At 42.5% G+C, this 20274-nt stretch overlaps 1 protein-coding gene across 1 annotated transcript; it reads left to right on the forward strand.

Annotated features, from left to right (window-relative positions):
• Window positions 1-1022: 1022 nt before the first annotated feature.
• On the forward strand, window positions 1023-19080 carry pcca (propionyl-CoA carboxylase subunit alpha). The gene is made up of 23 exons (XM_070840712.1): window positions 1023-1103; window positions 3374-3451; window positions 3694-3741; window positions 4060-4128; window positions 5966-6079; window positions 6321-6374; window positions 7273-7404; window positions 7995-8031; window positions 8390-8468; window positions 8826-8928; window positions 9902-9996; window positions 10360-10510; window positions 11202-11345; window positions 12152-12226; window positions 12423-12491; window positions 12624-12699; window positions 12788-13001; window positions 14184-14286; window positions 14468-14566; window positions 14711-14764; window positions 15636-15776; window positions 16233-16310; window positions 16609-19080. Exons 1-23 carry the CDS (start codon window positions 1050-1052, stop codon window positions 16675-16677), a joined length of 2136 nt encoding a protein of 711 aa, XP_070696813.1. The 5' UTR covers window positions 1023-1049; the 3' UTR covers window positions 16678-19080.
• The last annotated feature ends 1194 nt before the right edge of the window (window positions 19081-20274 follow it).

Genomic DNA, 20274 nt, shown 5'->3' on the forward strand with positions numbered 1-20274 from the left:
TTTACATCTCTTAATCTCTCAGCCTGCAATGAACCAAAACCTCGTTCTCTGGGGTTATATATGGACCACATTGTGACGCCCACTTGACAAGACATCTTGAAGCCTTTTAACATCATGGGAAGTGAGTTACATCAGCAAAGGACAGGTTTAGGGAGACAACTGAATTATAAAATCATTTGTAAAGTGCTTCTCAGTGACCTCAACCTGGGGATGTTTGAATATCTGATATTCAAGGAGTACAGGAGGAAAGCATGAAAGCATGAGCTGCACCAGATTTTTTATTTAGGCTATATATTTTTTAAATATAGAAAAGGCTTCTGTTTCATCTGGAATATTTAAAAGTGCCTCAGCTTGGTGGGCATCTTAATGTTTTATAGTCTGCATATATTGACACACTCTTCACTGCTATGGCTGAATATTCAAATTTCATCATCCATAGAACTACTGGTACAAGAAGAAGAGCTCAACAAATACAGCAACAAGAGCTGATGTAATGTGGGCCGTCAGAAGTGTGACCTCCAGAGGCAGCTTCAGAACATATTTCTTACAAAAACAGTTTGAGTCACAGTTTATTATCTGACATTCTGACCACTAAATTCAAATAATCTTATGGAGCCCCCAAAGTCCCAAAAAGTGACATTTTTTAAAATCTTGTTTGCACAAGATAATTTAAGCCCACTATGTATAAATTCACGTGTCTCTATGTAGTATGGACCTTTTTGTGGTGTCAGACTATTTCACATTACATTATCCATTACTTCTATTTTAGCATTAATATGTAAGCAGCTTTTTGATGGAGCTGTCGAGGTGGAGCTCCTCTGAAGTGGTCTACATCACTGACTGTCAGTGGTATACTTGTGGGGACTTTATAGGCACACACACACACACACACACACACACACACACACACACACACACACAGGTGTTTCAATAAAGTTGAGAGAAAAAAAAGGTGACTGAGGTGACGCCTCTCTCTCCACCACTCACAGCGCTCTAAAGATAAAACGTCATCACGTCAGTGGTGTGTTTGACCGTCACAGTAAAGTAAGATGGCGGCACGCAGGCTCTCCCCATCACTGAGCAGGGTCTGGCTAGCAGTAAAGGTGAGCTGTTCCCGGGGCGGCTGTGCAGGGCGCGAGCTTGTTGGGCTACCGGACAGATGTGTGTTTACTGACAGCACGCGGACGAGTCGACAGCTGTTTGCATAGTCCAGAAGTCTGTAAATGACGAACAGGACGGTCCCTAAATAGTCCTCAACGCTCTTGGCGGAGCCCACTTTAAGATAACAGACACGGGACGACCTCAAAGAAACAGTCTCCACTTTACTGTAAAAATTGTGAAAAAGTTTTCCAAAAACCTGACCAGTGGTGTCTGGCGTTTCTTTTGTAAGAGTGACCGTGAACTAACTAAGTTACTGGGAACTAACTAAGTGCGTATTTAACAGATGGCTGTGTAAAACATGTTCTCTTCTTTACATGTATCTGTTCAAATGGCCAAAGGGTCAGTAAAATGTTCAATGTAAGGCGTCTATTTCATTCACCAAACGACCCGAAACTTCTATCTTTATGACTCTTGATATCCCCCAACTCCTGTCATGGTGTCATGACTGACTGGAACAGCCCACTAGGGGGCCCCTGGAAGCTCTGCACACTGTACAGAGTCTAGACCAAGCACAACAGGATACTCAGGAGAAGAAAAGGACAAAAACAGTAGAGAGAAGAGGGAAAGAAATTACATTTAAACATCAAATAATGCAAATATGAATAAATATAAATTACAGTAATGCATACCATAGCCAGACGTGCTTTAAATGTGTTCAGAAGGGAGCCAGGGAAGAGATGCCAGAACTAGGCCAATGTGAAGTTGTCTGTTGAAACCACTAAGAAGATGAACTGGTGGAGGTGAGAGAGTGAATTATGATTTATACCAGACAGGAGGGAGTTACAGCGATCGAGTCTAGAGAAAAAACGAATGCGTAAGTATTTGCAGATCGGAGTGTGACAGTATTGGCTTGATTTTGGAGATAGGTCTTATTTGGAAGAAGCGGAACTGGACAACTTTTTTCATCTGTGGTTGAAAGCTTAAGATCTGAATTGAGCAGTACTCCCAACTTTCTGCCAACAGGCTTCACATTAAGGCCATTTTATATTAAACTGGTAGGGTTTGGAGGATTGAATATCTGTCTTGTCTTGGTAGCAATGAAAATAAACGTGGGAGCATGTAGACAGAAAATAAAATTGGACCTAAAATTGAGCCTTGCGGTACACCACAGATGATGTGGGTTTTAGAAGATGATTAATTACCTTTGGTGACTGGGTAGGTTCTGTCTAAGATGTAAGAATAAAATAAAAAGTGCAGTGTCGTTGATGCAAACCCAGGTTTTAAGACGATCAATTAAAATGGCATGGTATACCGTGTCAAAGGCTGCACTTAAGTCTAAAAGAAACCTGCACTCTCACCCCTGTCAGCTGCTAAAAGGGGGGTCATTGGTTACCTTGTGGAGGGCAATGTCTGTGGTGTGTGAAGCTTTAAAACCCGACTGAAACCTCTTAGAGATGTGATTATGACACACAAAAGTTAGGGTGAAACCACTTTTTTCTGAAACAAAATAATTAATAAAATGCAGGGCTCAACTGTGACAATAACCTCTAAGAAATGCGTTGGAAATTATATGCAAGACTGCATGTGATTGATTTTTATCTTGGATACGAGTCCAGTTAAAACCCAGTGGTACTGGGTCAAAATGAAACTATGAAGGTCTCTAGGGGCGGGGGGTTGATAACCAAGTCTATAATCTTGAATGATATTCTGGGGTTATAATGATTTGCTAAAATCAAATCAGAAAAGAAGGATGCTCTTTCCCCTATAAGTGCCTTTTGATCATTTTTCATTGTGTCTTTCCAGATCTCTTGAAATACGTGTAAAGTAGTTTTCCTCCACTTTTGATCTTTTGTCCTACTCTTTAGTTCCTGGGTGGCTTAATTTAACCAGGGCTGACATTAGCATACTCCACCACTATATAATACTTATTGTAAGTGTGCAGTAATTTCCTCGAGGCGTGTACATCACAGAAAACTGTTCTCTCATAAGAAATGTCATATTTCTATCTGTCATACCAACATGCTCTGTCTCATAAAGGATTAGGTGGTGCAGTACAACCGTAGTAGTGATTTTGCATCAGAGTTTGCCTTTTCTGCCTATTTTCACAAGTGGAGAAAAATCTTTAAAAATTCTGAAAAACTCTACTATGTATATATAGATATATGTAGCACAATCAGAAATTGAGTTGTTTCTAAACCTTAATTGTGTATATTAACAATTGAAATGAATTACTGTAGTAACCTAACATAGCGTATCTGTGTCTGTTTTGTAGTATGCCTCAATCCCGACCAGATGCTGTACATTGCGCAGCAATGCTCAATATTCCTCAGTCTGTGATCCCAGTGAAAAGGTAATGCACAGCTCTCCTTTCCTTATCCTTCATCCTGTTTGACTTTAACCACTGGCGCTGAAGACTTATCTACATTTAAAAAACTGACTGTGAGATAAGACATGGTTTTAGTATGACACTGATAAGATCTGATAAGGTTTTGATTGATGTAACCGAATGCCTTGGATGACTTTGGCTCTCAGGAGTTAGGGGATGAAGACATTTTTGGTGTCACCGATGAACCAATCTGTTTCCTTCCGCAGACTTTTGATAAGATCCTCATCGCCAACAGAGGAGAGATTGCTTGCCGGGTAAGACTGCAATGGAATCCACTCAATCTGTCATTGGATTACTGTTGAAAACATAGACACTCAGTGGGGCTTGACCTCACCCCACCCCACAAGACGAGTTTGTAAAGAAAACCCATAGAGCCGATATTTGAACACTTCTCCAAAGGTATCATTCGGGCCACAAAAGTTGCTCTGCTGCTTTTATTCCCAATTTTGTCAATAGCACATTTCCGCCTTAACGCATAGCAACCAGTAGCTACAAACAGTCATCCAATTTTGTATTTGACATTGACTGTAGAGTGAAATATCAGCGCTAAATGTTGTGTGTTTTTCCATCAGGTGATCAAGACTTGTCAGAGGATGGGCATCCAGACTGTAGCTGTGCACAGTGATGTAGACTCCAGTGCTGTGAGTGTTAACATTTGGGGTTGATTCCCAGGAGTTGGCTCCTCTAGTCCACATGTCAAAGGTACCCTTGGGCAACACACTGAACCCCCAAATTGCTTCCAAAGCTGCACTTTTGCCTGTGAATGTGTGTGAGTGGTTAGTCTCCCCCTGATGAGCTGGTTGGCATCTTGTATTGTAGCTCCTGTGGTCACTGTCGCTATGAATGTTGTATGAATGGCTGAATGTGAATGCAGTGTTATAGCTCTCTGAGTGGTTGAAAAGACCAGAGAGGCACTGCACAAGTACAGTCCATTTACTATTTAGCAGCATGGAGTGAACAGGCTTCCCATGGTCATGGAATGTCCAAACCCCATTTTCCAGGCCTTTTTAAAGGATTTTTAAAAATTCTATGATGGGATTTAAAGAATCCTCGAAAGTTTTGTGTAAGTAATAGACTTTGTTTGTGTGGAATCCAATTAATTGGTACAATAATCTTCAATGAAAAAACTTCCATGGGATAACATGAGAGCAAATGTATTTTCTGTCGTTGTCATTATTATTTATTTATTTTTTTTTCTTCAGCACTGTCCGTGCAAGCTAGTTTGAAATTGGATATCTGCAGACATTCACACTGGACCCAGTGCCGTCTGCTTCCCCAGTTTCCCCCAGGAGCTCACCACTTGGGGACCATCAATTAGTTACCTTCTCTTTGACACACAAACATCATTATAAGTAGTCGTTCAATAACTTCATGCTGACTTGATATTGATTAATTATAGATAAATAATGTCACATTTATTAATGCATCACTTATTTCGATTGCTAAAATGTAAGCAATTTATTTTAATATAAAGATTTTGATTTAAAAAATTGCATTTTTTTATGTAATGTGAGGCACTGACTCCAAATCGATACCAAAAGTCATCATTACACCGGACAAATAGGGCAAACCTCTTCATATTAGACTGTAGTGCTGCTTCTGTTTTTCAACAGTTTCCATGTAAATGTGACATGTGGCTTTAGTACCTCTTGTGCTTTAGAGTAATATTTTATGGGAATTTGATGTTTATTTCAAAAGCTTCCCTGTAATGCTGTACAGTGACTCTGCAGCACTGAGGTGTGTCCTTTTTGTGTCAGCACCTCAAATTACACGGACATTTTATTATGGCTCCTCGTGAAGAAGATGAAACATTCCAACTGCATGTCCAAGAATAATTCTCAGTGAAAGAACATGCTAAAATGTCTGTGTGTGACAGATTTCCCTTCCCACAGTAGTCACCTCAGCCAGCATGGTTCAGATGGGACAGCTGTTCTGTGTTAATCCACAACTTGTCAAATATTGTTACACATGTGATTTGACACATGCATGTTAAAGGTCCCCTATTCTGCTCATTTCAGGTTCATACTTATATTTGGAGGTATCACTACCAAGTTTTCATGATGTAACGTTCAAAAAACACATTGTTGTTCTTATACAGACATGACTGCTGCAGCTGTTTGCAGCCTCTTTCTTCACTGATCTGTTCGCTTTGTTCTTGCCTTCGACTTCTGTGTGTTACTGGGAGCTGGCGTTCGTGAGGGAAAAAATAATGGTCACATGATAAACTAGAGCCAAATGTGCTGAAAAATGGAGCAGGAGAAACAGAGAGAGTGGTCTTCTCATAGTTTAGCGACCTCTAAGAGCACCAGGTACACATTTTTAAATAATGAAGTGCATTTTGCATTATATGGGAGCTTTAATAATGCACATCACAGAGGCTCTGTTGAAACCAAATGTGTCCTGTGCCAAGTGTATATCTTGCTTTCTACTGCTGACGTGATATCTGGATTTAACTGCCCTGTCTATGTATGTATCTAGGTTCATGTAAAGATGGCCGATGAGGCAGTGTGTGTCGGCCCCGCTCCCTCTAGCAAGAGCTACCTGAATATAGACGCCATCATGGATGCCATCAGAACAACTGGAGCACAAGCTGTAAGCACTTCTATTCTGTGACCGTGGTAGATGGCGTGCATGCCACACACACCTGCCACAGCTCCTCTAAACAGTGGGTCGTGTGGCTGCATGTCAGTGCAGAGAGCTGTGGCAAAGGCTTCAGTCATTGTACAGTTAAGATACACTTTTACTGTATACTGTGGAGCCAAATGTCTCTCTACCTCTTCATTTATGGAATACACCCGTGCTTATATAATCAAAGCTATGTATCTCTCTTAAGGTTCATCCTGGTTATGGATTTCTCTCTGAAAACAAAGAGTTTGCAAAACGACTGGTGAGTAATACACAGAGTCCGATTCACTTTCATTTTCTCTCAACACACACTTTACTACCATGAGCTCCGAATGAATGTCAGAAAAATCTCTTCACTCATTTACTGAAATGCATTTGTTACTGATGTATTTGTACCTATTAATGTTTTATTTTAGTCTCATTAACACTATTGTATTAGTAATTTGTGTCATGATTGATCAAGAAATGTTTAATCAAAGTAAGAAATTACTGGCTGCTTGTATGTCCTGACCTCTTGAATTGTGGGCTCTTCTTGGACTTGGGTTTGGAAGGCTTGTGTGTGAGACTATATCAGCTCATGCATGCTGAGGTGAAACACCATGTTGTTCCATGGTTTGAGTGCACTTTTTGTGTACTTACTGAAGCAGTCATGCTAACTGTGGGTAATAATGGGTGTTTGACTAGCAGCTAGTTATTTTCCCAGAGGTGTAAGAGCAGTATGAGTATGGAAGTTTATTCTTGACCTTGGGATCAATATAATATTCTGATCCCAAGGTCACATATTATGTGACAACAGCAGTCAAGTAAAATTAGATTTACATTGCCCCTTTGGGGGGCTTTACAGTCTGTACAACATACAACACTCTGTGTCTTCAGACCCTTGATTAGGTCTTCTTAGCCCCCCCCCTAATTAATCTCTCTAAAAGTAAATAACTGTATTTATTTAAATGACCAGGCTCATGGACAATATATTCCAGTCCTGTTTTTTACGATGGTGGATGATGGAAATACTAAATGCAAACTTACTGCATGCTGTTAGGCTAGTGGAAGTTGCCTGGTATTGGGGTGGGACTTCAGCTCTCTGTCCTCTCTAGGGTATTAATTATACTGTCATTGTGATATGTTAAATCACACGGTATTGTTGTCTTCCTGCTGGATAGGCGGCAGAGGGTGTGGCATTCATCGGCCCAGACACTCATGCTATCCAGGCAATGGGAGATAAAATTGAGAGCAAGCTGATCGCCAAGACCGCTAAGGTCAACACCATTCCAGGATTTGATGGAGTCGTCAAGGTACGGCCACACATACACCAGAACACATGCACTCTCTTTCCAGGCCAAGAGACTCTATAGCATTTCTGGTTAACTTCTCACCACGGCACACGGAAGGTCGTGGTTCGATCCCCGGCTCCTATGAGTCAGCATGTCGAAGTGTCCATGGGCAAGACACTGAACCCCAACTTGCTCCTGTGAAGTGTGTGAAAGGACAGATTCCTCCTGTGTGAATGGGTGAATGAGGATGTGATGGAAAAGTGCAGTAGTCGAAACGACTAGAATACAAATCCGACCGTTCTTTAAGCTGTTCTCTGGGAAGCACCTGGGACCGTCTCCTCTGCAGTGGATGAGAAAGTCCTGAGTGAGCCGTGTCGCTGTATTTCCTGACTAATTCTCTATCAAATAAAAACCCAGTGCTATTCAATAACAGATAACAAAGAGCATAGTCAAAAATGCACAGTAACTGCTTCCAATGTGAAACTATGAAGACGAGACTTACCGACAGCACGATGACAAGCCAGTCCAAAGCATGTAAGAGAGCGTTACTGCACAGTTGTCTGGAATGCTTTGATTCATCATGAGTAACCCTAAACCCCTCTCTGTGTCAGACTGCTGAGGAAGCTGTGACGATCGCACAGGACATCGGTAAGTTGTTCCGTCTCAACACATTGAAAGTGTACAATATGTGTTCCAATATTGTGTGTGACCGAGCTGAATCCCACTCTGTGTAAAAGAAGTACATCCCAATCATTCTGTCACAGAAAAAGATGAGTTAGAGAAATCATGAAAATCCTCTAACACACATGTCATAAATGTCCCTAGCTAGTGTGTGTGTGTAAACTGTAACTGCACCTGTTTACTTCACAGAGCCTAACTCTGTTAAGTAAAATGCAGTTTGGAATATATTTTCTAGACTGTTTGTGGAGATCTCAGATGTTCATGTTGTATCTGATTACTGGAGGCAGTTCACTCAAGTGAACCTTTACAACTGTGTTGTTGCTAGGCTACCCTGTGATGATCAAAGCATCTGCAGGGGGAGGAGGGAAAGGAATGAGAATTGCTTGGAATGTTGAGGAGACAAGGTATTGTATTCCTGTCTCTGTCCTATTCACAATGTATAGCATCTCATCACTACTCTCTTTGTTAATCAAAGCAATGTTTAAAGATCAGGCATCAGAGCAGAGTTGTTCTGCTTCTGCTTTAAACTAGTTGACCTCAAATACTATTGCAAAACCTTTGCCAGTTGTAGCACAGCGACTATTTCCCAATACAATCTTACTCCTGCAGCTTATTTTGGACTGAAACCATCTTGAAATGATTCAAATGGTATCACTGCTGCCAGTCCAGACCACTGAGAAGGCTGATGTTTGAACTTCCTACTGTTGTAACAGTTGCATCGTCTGTGTGTGTGTGTGTGTGTGTGTGTGTGTGTGTTACAGGGAAGGTTTCCGGTTCTCTTCCCAGGAGGCAGCTTCCAGCTTTGGGGATGACAGGCTGCTCATTGAGAAGTATATAGACAATCCCAGACACATAGAGATACAGGTATAATATACGTGCAGAGGGCTGATGTATACATGTGCCTTAGGTAATATGTGTTTCAGCTATTCAGTAAAAAAAAAGAAACATTTCAGTAGATAAGCTACTGAGTCCACCTCAGACCTCGTCAGACCACAGCACATCCACATGAAGCGGCTGTGGTTAAATTTCATTAGTCTTATCTGTTACGTTTGTTCAGCTTGTCTGCTGTAACTCATAGAACTTGTTATCACGATCACAGCCCATCGCCCAGTTCTCCTTGTGTTTTTTGGGTCTCCCTGTGTGTCTGAGGTGGCCGTGGAGTACACAGGTTGACATGTACAACCTGTGTACTCAGGAGACTGGGATAAGACATTGTAGATAGAATTGCAGCTCCACAGATCTGACCAAGGTTTGTCTGGTCTGTCTTGTCAGATGCTATTGATCTGTAAAAGAGGAATGAATAGAATGAAATAAATGGAGCACATCACAATGTTGCAAACAAAACGACAGCAACAACATTGTCTAGACCAGATCAGTGGGATTCTACAGCAGAACATTTCACATCCACATTATGCACCCAGAGTGTTGGGTGGCCTGACAGCAGAAGGATTAAAGGAGTTTGCAAATCTGTTTGTGTGTTATGCTTGCACACAGAGCGCCGGCCTGAGGGCAGAACTAACACGTGCTTTGAAAGGGCATGCTCAGGTCGACGCCTTCTGCCTTCAGGATCACTTGCCTCCTCCACAGAGAGCCGAGGTCCTTCTGCTGGACTGATCTGGAATGATCTCCTGATCTTCCTTTGAAATTTAACTGGCACTCAAACTAACAGAAATAATATTTGTTAATGTAAGAGATCTGCCTTTCAAGCTTACAGTCCGCTCTGTAGCCTTTTTCTGTTGATTCTGCATTCATTCTTGTGATTTTTTTGAAAATGTTCATTATTACAAGATTGTTATAAAAGTGTGTGTGTGTATGCATGAAATCTAAATTCTTTTAGGTGCTGGCTGATAAACACGGTAATGCTCTGTGGCTGAATGAGAGAGAGTGCTCCATCCAGAGGAGGAACCAGAAGGTTGTGGAAGAAGCTCCTAGGTTAGTGATTTTTAAATCAACATGGTGAAAACAGCCAACCTGCTTCTTACACTAGAGGGTCAGTAATGTGTAGTGAGGACTGCAGCATTCCTCAGTATGTGGTGAAGTGTTTTAATATGAAGTCATATTCTTTGTGGATCCTACGCCGACACTGAACTAAATTAAGAACGTATAACATTTGTAATAGCGAGCCAATGCTATAAAAGAATGATTGTACATCATAGCACAGACCAGCCACCTGAGCAAGCATCAGTACTAAAGACAGGAATTGTACCATTTGTGACTTTGTGATATGTATCTAAGAAGGTTAGAATGTCTGTGGAGTTTGTTTAGTCTCAGTGTCTACTGCTGTGTCCTCTCCAGCACTTTCCTTGACGCAGAGACACGGCGGGCGATGGGTGAGCAGGCAGTGCAGCTGGCCAAGGCTGTTCAGTACTCCTCTGCTGGCACCGTGGAGTTCCTGGTGGATTCTAGAAAGAACTTCTACTTCCTGGAGATGAACACACGACTACAGGTCAGTGGAGCTGTGTGTGGGTGGATTTGGCAGGATGTGGGTGTAAACACAGTTCTCTTTTTTTTTTTCCCCCTCTGGTTGATTGCCTGTTCCTGTTACCACAGAAATCCTCCAAATACATAGGATGGATGACAACACAAATGATGCAGTACATTTACTTTTTACATAATCATTAATATAAGTTTTGCAGCTCCAAGTGGGAAATTAGATCAGATAAAATAAAGTAACCTCCCTCAGCCAGTGATGCTCTCTTCTTGTGTGGAGGGTCTCAGTGGTGAATGCAGCGATGTCTACCTGTTTCCTTAACACATTGAATTCACACTGTACTCCTCTTTTTACTTGGTCCTTGTGTGCTTTTTTTTATTATAGTCTGTAGAGAGATGACAGCTTGACTCACAACAGGGATGTCATAGTTCATGGTTGGCTCTTTAAACCCCAGGCTAACAGGGTGCCGACCACAGAAATAATTCTCTCTCAAAGTCTACTTTAAAAGCTTTTTCAGAGCTTTCAGCTACATCTCACCATCTTCATTGGTGCATACAGTTTGACGAAGCTAATGAAGACAAGATGTGGCTGAAATACTGAGAAGGCCAGTAAGGGGTCCTTGAGTACGAGCTCAACAAGCACACTGCTAGTTTTCAAACTTGCAAGCCTACAAACCTTGTCTTGTCTGTTGCACCTTTGACCCCAGGTGGAGCATCCGATTACAGAATGTATCACCGGCCTGGACCTGGTGGAGCAGATGATCAGAGTTGCCAAGGGTTACCAACTAAAGCACAAACAGGAAGATATCCCCATAAACGGCTGGGCCATTGAGAGTCGCGTCTATGCTGAGGTCAGTGTGTGGCCAGTGCTCATTGTTGTATATGTGTATTTGTTACAGACACCTCTTAATGGCTTCATTTGATAGTTTTAAACCAGTTTATATGGAGTGGCATGGATTAGGTGTTCTCTCAGTGATGAGCACAGAGCAGCCCAGAACCAATCATATGAAGAGCCTTTTGGAAAGATGGGTCAAAATGAGTCAAATGTTTAAGAGGCCTCTGTTGTGGGGGGGGGGGGGGGGGGGGGGGGTCTAAAATGATATGCAATTATGTATTTAAGCTAAAATTGAATACATATTTGCATAAAGATCACTAGTAATCTTTATGCTCGTTGCGGTTTCAAACATGTTAAGCTTAAAGGTCAGGACATGCAATAATCCAGCCAGCTGTGTAGATGTAGTTTATTTATTTTCCGTGGTTGCTGCCACCTTTGTGCCGTTGTACTTGTAGTAGTTAAAGGCAAATTCTACTCTGTAATTTCTCGGCCAATTCTACAATGACAGTTTGTCTGTCCAAACAACAAAGTGAAGTTACTAGTCCTAACTGAAACTTGGAGCTCTTTCTCCAGACATTATGACACGTTGCTACTCTGGTTTACTACAGCGATCAATCATAGTCAATTATGTCACCCGAGTGCTACAAATATATTATATATATTGTAGCTTGCCATGACAATTAAGTAGGATGAAATAAAGATATTAAATATTTCAATTTCAAACCTTTCAACTCTTGTTGATGTAGCAGTCTTTTTACACTACTGCTGTGAATGAAATGGGGGGGTTTCAGTGTTTTCTATCTCCTCTGTTTGTTCTGTTAGGACCCTTACAAGTCTTTCGGTCTTCCCTCCATTGGACGGCTGTCTCAGTACCAAGAGCCATTCAACCTCAGCAATGTAAGTGTGTGTGTGTGTATTTGGTGTGCATGTGGAACAAATCCCTGTAATCAGTCTACATTAGAGCTGCATCAGATGAGCTCTGGCTCTTTACTCAGATACTATAGGTTTTGCTTTCAGTCTCCCTGGAGTTATTGGCATCTTTTCAAGTGTCAGAAAATAGGACCGTGTTCTTGTCTGCTCCTCGCTCTGTCAGGTCCGTGTAGACAGCGGCATCCAGGAGGGAAGTGACATCAGCATCTACTATGATCCCATGATCTCTAAGGTCAGTAATGTATTGAGTATAGAATGTTGGAAATGGTGCTCACTGGTCCTATTGGTGAAGCTAATTAGAAAATGGCACCATTCCACAAGGATTGATTGTTCTGCAATGATTTCCTCTAATATCTGTTTATAGTTGGTCACCTATGGAGCCACACGAGCAGAGGCCCTGGCCAAGATGGAGGACGCTCTGGATAACTATGTGATCAGAGGTGCAGCACCTAACGCAAGCAGCCACTTTTTAAATGGACATCAGCTATTTTACTTTCTGTAAGGACATTTTGGTCATCTTCTCTCCAGGTGTGACCCACAACATTCCCCTCCTGCGAGAAATCATCACCCACCCTCGCTTCATCTCCGGTGACATCAGCACCAACTTCCTGCCGGAGGTTTACCCAGATGGCTTTAAAGGTCATCAGCTGGCGGCGGACAAGCGCAGGGAGCTGTTGGCCTCAGCAGCAGCGCTTTACATCTCTGCTCAGCTGCGCTCACAGAATGTCCTGGGCGACCTGAGGTGAGGACACCCACAGGCCGCATGTAGACGGGGGCTACAGCGGTCCACTCAACCAAAAACTACTACTACTTTCAAAAACACAGTGCATTCAGACAGCCTCACCACAGACGAGCAGGACTCCTGATCACTGGCCTGGTGGAAACTAAAATGAGATCTAAACAGAAAATGACTGGTGTGTGGTGCTGTTACATGGCTCGATGCTTTCTTTTGAACGTTAATGCAGCAAGCTAATTTAGATGAGCTATTAGTAAAACATTTAAACATACAGGATGTACTTGGGGCGTGTCAGAGGTCAGGTGTAGAGGCTGCTAACTGTTGTGAGGCATTGCTAGTAAAGTTGGGGCTTGATAGCATTTTGTCCAATCTGAATCCAGTATTAGAATCCCTTTACTGAGTCTGATTTCAGTGTCTCATCTGCATATCAAATCTGAAGTCATTCAGATCCCTTGTCGACTCCATTGGGTTTAGCGTTCTACTTTTTAAGAAACTAAGATAAGTATTAACTTTTCAAAAGATTCATCTTAAAGTCTGTAGGATGGGAGGACAAACAGTTTTGATCCTGAAAATGAGAGAGAGGGTGAAAATGAGTTGGAGCTCAGAAGACTTGCAGAAGACATTTTTGAGGCGAAGCTGCTCAGTGTCCACAGTAAAGGTAAAGTGTCATAGTAGCAGAAGTTATGAAAGGTTGACTAGATATGTATCTGATACACTGAAACACCAGACGCCTTTTGACAGGAGAGGCAGAACAGTGTTCGCACTTGTGCCCGTTACCATCAAGAGCAGAAGAAAAGTGAAGAGAGGTCAAAGAAAGAAAGGGAAATTCATCTTCGTCACATTGCCAGCACAATTGCCAGAGAGGTGGAATTCTTCTGGTCAAATATTGAGCAGGTTGTGGAAACTGTGACTGGCTGGTCCATCCTTGTAAATCATTAAGAAGTGGACTTTCACCTTGTTCTTCACATTTTTCCAGATAATTAAAATGACCCCTGCATTTCTTCAAAAATGGTGGAGCGAAATAGTTTAGCACCACCTAGAACATGAAACATGTTATCAGACTAAGTTATGTCCGTTTAAGTGGCACAGTTGGAAAGAATCATTTGGCCTCCCTAGAAGGCTCCCTATAGGATGTGATTCAACTTCTGTTCCTACAGAAGTGTGTGTGTGTGTGTGTGTGTGCTGCAGGGTATCTTCCACCCCTGTGGAGAGTAGCCACTGGGAGCTGTGCGTGGAACTGGAGGACCAAAGCCATTCTATGGTGGTGACCAAATCAGGAAATGTCTTTACTGTGAGTATTTAATGGGCACCCACACACACATGAAATGTATCAACAGCCCTGTAATTACACCGGTCCTGAGTGTAAGCCATTAGGTCCTGTCTGATCTGAACATTATCGAAACAGGATGTCACTGTGAGTCTGGCCCTCCATAGCCTTCCTGGAGAAAAGAATAATCTGTGTTTGTCTGTAGGTGGAGGTTGGAGGAGGAAAGGTGGAAGTCAGTGGACAGTGGAACCTGGCTTCCACACTGCTGCCTCTCACCATCAATGGCACACACAGGATGCTACAGGTAACACACACACACACACACACACACACACACAGAGGTTCAAGTTACTGAACTGTATCTCGTTATGTGACTTTACAATAAGCCCACAGTAAGTGATGTAGGCTACTGATGCAGTGCAGGTGATATTTTGTCTTTTTTCTCTAGTGTCTGTCCAGAGATGCTTCAGGAAAGATTGTCCTTCAGTACCTGGGCACATCGGTAAGGTTGCACATCTACACACAACTGTAATTAGATAATCACATGCGCATCATCACATAGGCTCATAAAAGAACTGAGCGAGTGACGTCACAGTAGGTGACTGGATCAGTCCTACAGGGTTCTACAGCGATGAAGAGAATGTTGTATAGTTTTAGAAATGACTGAATTTCCCACTTGATTAGTAGAGTGACTACAATTGGTACTTAGTTCACATTTGTTTACAGTGAGTATTAGATCAACCAATTACACCAACAAGATGTAGGAAATGTGTGAGATGTGTTATGGCCTTCAAACTGGCCCAGAAAGCCAATAATACGAGCTTAAAATGAGATGAGCACAAAAGAGAAATGCATGTACTTTACTTGCAGTATTTTATAAAAATGTCATTGATTGACATTTAACGCAAAACCTTAATAACCATTAAGAGATTCAGGTTTCTAATTCTATGTGAATACATTTCCAAATAGATGTTCTGTTAAAGAAACTATCTGGTAGCTTCACTTCTTTAGTATTCTACGTTCTCTGATTTTTTTCATTTTCAAACTTGTCTCCGGTTCAAGTGACGCTGCCTCAAGTGACATCACTTAAGGACATTAATCAGCCTTCACAAAGGCCCCCCTGGTGGCACCAAAGGCTTTATTTTATACCCATCTGTTCTTACTGTGTAAGCCACAGCACTGAATACTGTAAATGGAAATGATAACCGTAGACTCTGCCTTGCCCAGCCCTGTAGACACACTTTGCTGTGTGAAGTCCTTCCCCTTTAGCAGTGGGTACGCTCTTAGTGTCATCAGGAACCATTTCCTCTCGATCATATCGCAGTACAACACACCTTCTTTTAGCGTTTCTCACTCTGTGCATCTTTATGCAGTTTAATCTTCGCGTCCTGTCCAAGCTGGCTGCAGAGTTGAACTTGTACATGCCAGAGAAGGTTCCAGAAGATACCAGCAGCATCTTGCGCTCACCAATGCCAGGCTCAGTTGTGGCGGTGTCCGTCAAGCCTGGAGATACGGTAACATCCTAATGTTTCACCTGTCAACCACACACTTCTTTCTTCACTGAACAATGACACAACACATTATCCATTATATTTAACCCTACGGGTCATGTGTTGTCACAATGGAAATACTTAACAGGATGTCACACAGCAGCCTGCTCCCAGGAGGCTGGCTGGTATACTGTGTAGCCTAACTGTTCAGCCTCTGACCACCAAAAGAGTGGATGGTGTTTGAGCAGCAGAATATAATGTCCATGGATTTGGAGTGACACTAACCACCAAGGGTGGCAGACTACAGTATATTATTATACCTGTGTTTGGGATAAGAGGTCTTTAAAGATCTTCTCCTCTACCTTCCCTTTGTCACATATGTTTTCCTGAACTGTGAAACAAGCTGTGAGCTTCATAGGCTGAACTCTAACACTACTGAGCCATTGGTCTCATCCAGCCGGTTGGTGTGTGTGGTCGTAGGTTGCCGAGGGCCAGGAGATCTGTGTGATCGAAGCCATGAAGATGCAGAACAGTTTGACCGCCGCCAGGCAAGCGAAGGTACCAGACAGGAGACCCCCAGTCCACACAGTACTTCATGAATCACAGACGTAGAATAGACACACATTTCTCAAACTGAAACAAGTATAAATGTGTGTGTGTGTGTGTGTGTGTGTGTGTGTGTGTGTGTGTGTGTGTGTGTGTGTGTGTGTGTGTGTGTGTGTGTGTGTGTGTGTGTGTGTGTGTGTGTGTGTGTGTGTGTGTGTGTGTGTGTGTGTGTGTGTGTGTGTGTGTGTGTGTGTGTGTGTGTGTGTGTGTGTGTGTGTGTGTGTGTGTGTGTGCCTCTCCTGCCTTCCAGGTTAAGAACGTCCACTGCAAGCCCGGGGTGACGGTGGGAGAGGGAGACCTGCTGGTAGAGCTAGAATAAAAGACAACGTCTGCCCTTCTGATAGGCCGAGCCTTACTCCTCTCTGCGTCCTCACAGGAACATCCTCTTCAACAAAGACACTGGACGATAACAGAGGCTCCATTTATCTGGCCGGTGGTTGGTCTCCACGGTGGCCCCAAGCAGAGTTTAGAGAGAACAGCTCCTCTCCACGTCGGACAGTCCAAGCTGACGGTTCTGCCTTGTGTTTTTTTTCTACACCTCATTGTTAGTTGTTGTTGTTACAAAAGATTCTAGAGGTGATGTTCACTCTTTCCCCCTGTGCCGCCCTGCTGCCCTGTACTTTTGGTTTATACGCCAAGGTTTTGAGATATCGTCCCAGGAAATGTTTGTTGCCACTCCGGTACAGTGAAGGACATGGACGTTTGGTTCATAAGCTGCTGCTGCTGAGGTTTACGTGTCAGGTGTCCTTGGTTTGAACGCTATAAAGAAAGTTCCATTCTTGTCTGTATCGCAGTGGAGGCTGATTTCTCAAAACCTCATTGGAGGAAAAAACAATATGCATATCCCCACACACCCGAGGTGAGTGGGGATATGTCTGTTGTCATTTGGTTGAAGAGACTTTAAAAGACACTTTAAATGCAACAAATAAACAGCAACTCTGACTGAACTGCTGTCTGGCTACATGATGAAAAGACAGAGGAGAAAAGAGGAAATGAAGCTGGGGAGAAAAACTCAGAGAGAATCAGACTAATGAATTATCTGCCTGGTGATTCAAAACAGTAAAATGGAAGGGTAGGTGTGGTGGCTACTACCCCCCCCTCCCCCCCCCCCCCCCCCCCCATTTTTCTAATGCCATCAAATAAAGCTGTTTTAAAGAAAAAAGAAGGTCAGAAAGTGTGATAGTGAAACACTCCATTTCTACAGATCCTGTTTGTGGCCAACTGATGACTTTCTGAATGATGTTCAGGAAATAAAGCGCAAATAGAGGAAGAGCTCACTGAAGCTGATGAGAAGCAGGTTGTCATTATTAGTGCTGCAGTCACACTGGACACTCAGTGAGGTCTCTCAGTCACTTCTGTTGATCATCCTTTCCTCTGGGAGTGAGGAGGCAAATATCCACCATCAGTCTGATATCCTTGATTACAGTTCATTTATAAATGATCATGGGTTTTGCTTTTTTAAATTCTTTAAAGCCGTTAACTCACGTGAACAATCCTGTTTATCCGAAGCTCTGAGACACTTGGATTTGGGCCTGAAAGGCAGTCAGAATGTTTGTTTTCTAATGTGTTCCTGTAAAAACATGTTTCTCCATCTCTTCTTATCTATAGTTTAACATTTTCTATGGAGAAATAAAAGCCACTTATATTTGTAAATTCCAGCAAATTAAACGTTCTGTAAAATGTGGTGATTTGTTGGAACATTCACCAACCAAAGCTGCCTTTATTGTCGTGTGTTCCACTAACAGGCCTCCTCTGTCGCCATAGTTTCTGTTTCACAGCTCGGCCCTGTGGGACGCACTAAGCCCAAAGTCCTCCTAATATAAAGCAGACGGTCTGCTGCTTCCCAGAGAGGTTAGACCAAACTATGTGGATCCTTCTAACTCTTCTACATTTCCTCCAGAGCAGGTTCCTGAGGAGGCTGAGGCAGCGTTTGCTTCCAAACATGACAACAGACTCAGTTAGGGGTTATCAGAAGGTGGTTTTATTTTAGATCCGAGGCAGGAATCCAGGCTCTCTGTGCTCAGTTTGATTCCTCGTGTGTGAATTATGTCTTGACTTGTTATTTATCTTTGACACTTGCTCCCAAAGCAAAAGAAACCCAAAACTCTCACATCGTATCGTCCTACGAGGCTCTTTGTGCACCGTGGATCCTGGAAGGTTGAATAATAACTACATCCATGACTGGTTATCTTATGACAGAACTCCAAACTACTGGAGCGGTGTTGGGTTTGAATAAAACTGACCAGAGAGTGGAGCGTTCACATGAGGAAGCCATGAGCCATGATAACAAATGATACATTAGCAGCACACGTGAAATATTCCTAGTAATATTATATATAGTAACTTAGACTTGAACCCTCTGCTTAGTTCCCTTCATGTTCCTTTCACTCTAGTTTGAAGTTCCACTCATCAAATGGGTGTCAGTGGGTGAAGGGAGGTCTGTGCCTTCCCAGGTTAACAGCCTTTAGAATGAACTAGTTTCTTATTTCCAGGAGATCCGGAACCTTGAAGTTGTGTGAAGCTCTGTCATATTTACATAAATGTTGTGTTAACCTCTTTGGTTTATCCTGGACTAACCTTGTTAATCTTTGTTCTAATAGTTACTGTGCGTCAGAGCTGTGATGGAGGAGACTAAAGATGTTGAGGCAGCCTAATTCTGGAAGTGACTCTGGTTCCTTGGTGGTGCTGTGTGATCGAACACAATAAACTCTTTAGCACCAGATTTAGCTGTTTTGAGTGTCTGACTCCTTCTTCCTGACTCCCAAACACAGAGAGAACTATGGAGAGGTTCTGATAACTGTGGAGGAAGATCCCAGTCCCAAGAGTGGATTCTAGTTTGCATCATCAGACTGTACTGTGCAACACGTGCTGCAGTTACCGCTGATAAAGTTGTTGTATAAATGAACCAGAAGATCCTTATGAAGTCCAAACTGTGGTGTCCTGGGAATTTCTCAAAGGTCTGTCTGAAGAATGTTTGCTGTCTGCTGAGCTAATCTGTCAGAGCGAGAGCAGAACAGGCACATTACATGAGAGGTCAATTAAGTTACTACTAAGGAGTATGACAAATAATAAATAATGTAATGGACAATGACTGATAACAGTAATAGTGAGATGGTTAGCATTGATCCATGGAAGCCTAAGAACCGCAGCCACAGTCCAAAGTCTGATCCAGCCCTAAACTAAGCTTTATCACAAAGGAAGGTTTTAGTCTACTCTTAAATGTAGAGAGGAGCCTGATAGCTGAAAGCTCTGGCTCCATCACTACTTTAGAGGACTTTAGGAACCACCAGTAGACCTGCATTCTGGGAGCACAGTGCTCTAGTGGGGTAGTAAAGTACTATGAGGTCTTTCAGATATGATGAAGCCTGACCATTAAGAACCTTGTAGGTGAGGAGAAGGATTTTAAACTCTATTCTAGATTTTACTGGAAGCCAATGAAGAGAAGCCAGTACAGGAGAAATATGGTCTCTTCTCTTAGTTCTCATCAGAACACGAGCAGCAGCGTTCTGAACCAGCTGGAGAGTCTTTAAGGACTTATTGGGGCAGCCTGATAATAAGGAGTTACAATAATTCAGCCTGGTCGTGGGCTAGTTTTTCTGCATTTTCTGCAGAATTATGCAACATTAGGTAGATGAAATAAGACGATCCTTGGAATGTGTCTGATGTGGGATTTAAAGGACATCTTCTGATCAAAGTTAAATCCCAGATTTATTGTGGTGCCAACACCCGACAATGTGCTAATGCACTATTAACTCTCACAGACTGATGTTGCTGTCTGCTGTTATTTGAGATCATATCCTCCAGTTTTAGATTTCAGGAGACAATGAAAACCTGAGGTCACTTGTACTTTCCTTTCCGTGTCTTTCAGCAACATTTAATTGGGATGTAATCCAAGACAAGAGGGATTAAAGGACAG

The sequence above is a fragment of the Pempheris klunzingeri genome, chromosome 12, assembly GCF_042242105.1.
Source record: "Pempheris klunzingeri isolate RE-2024b chromosome 12, fPemKlu1.hap1, whole genome shotgun sequence".
In the NCBI taxonomy this organism is placed as follows: Eukaryota; Metazoa; Chordata; class Actinopteri; order Acropomatiformes; family Pempheridae; genus Pempheris; species Pempheris klunzingeri.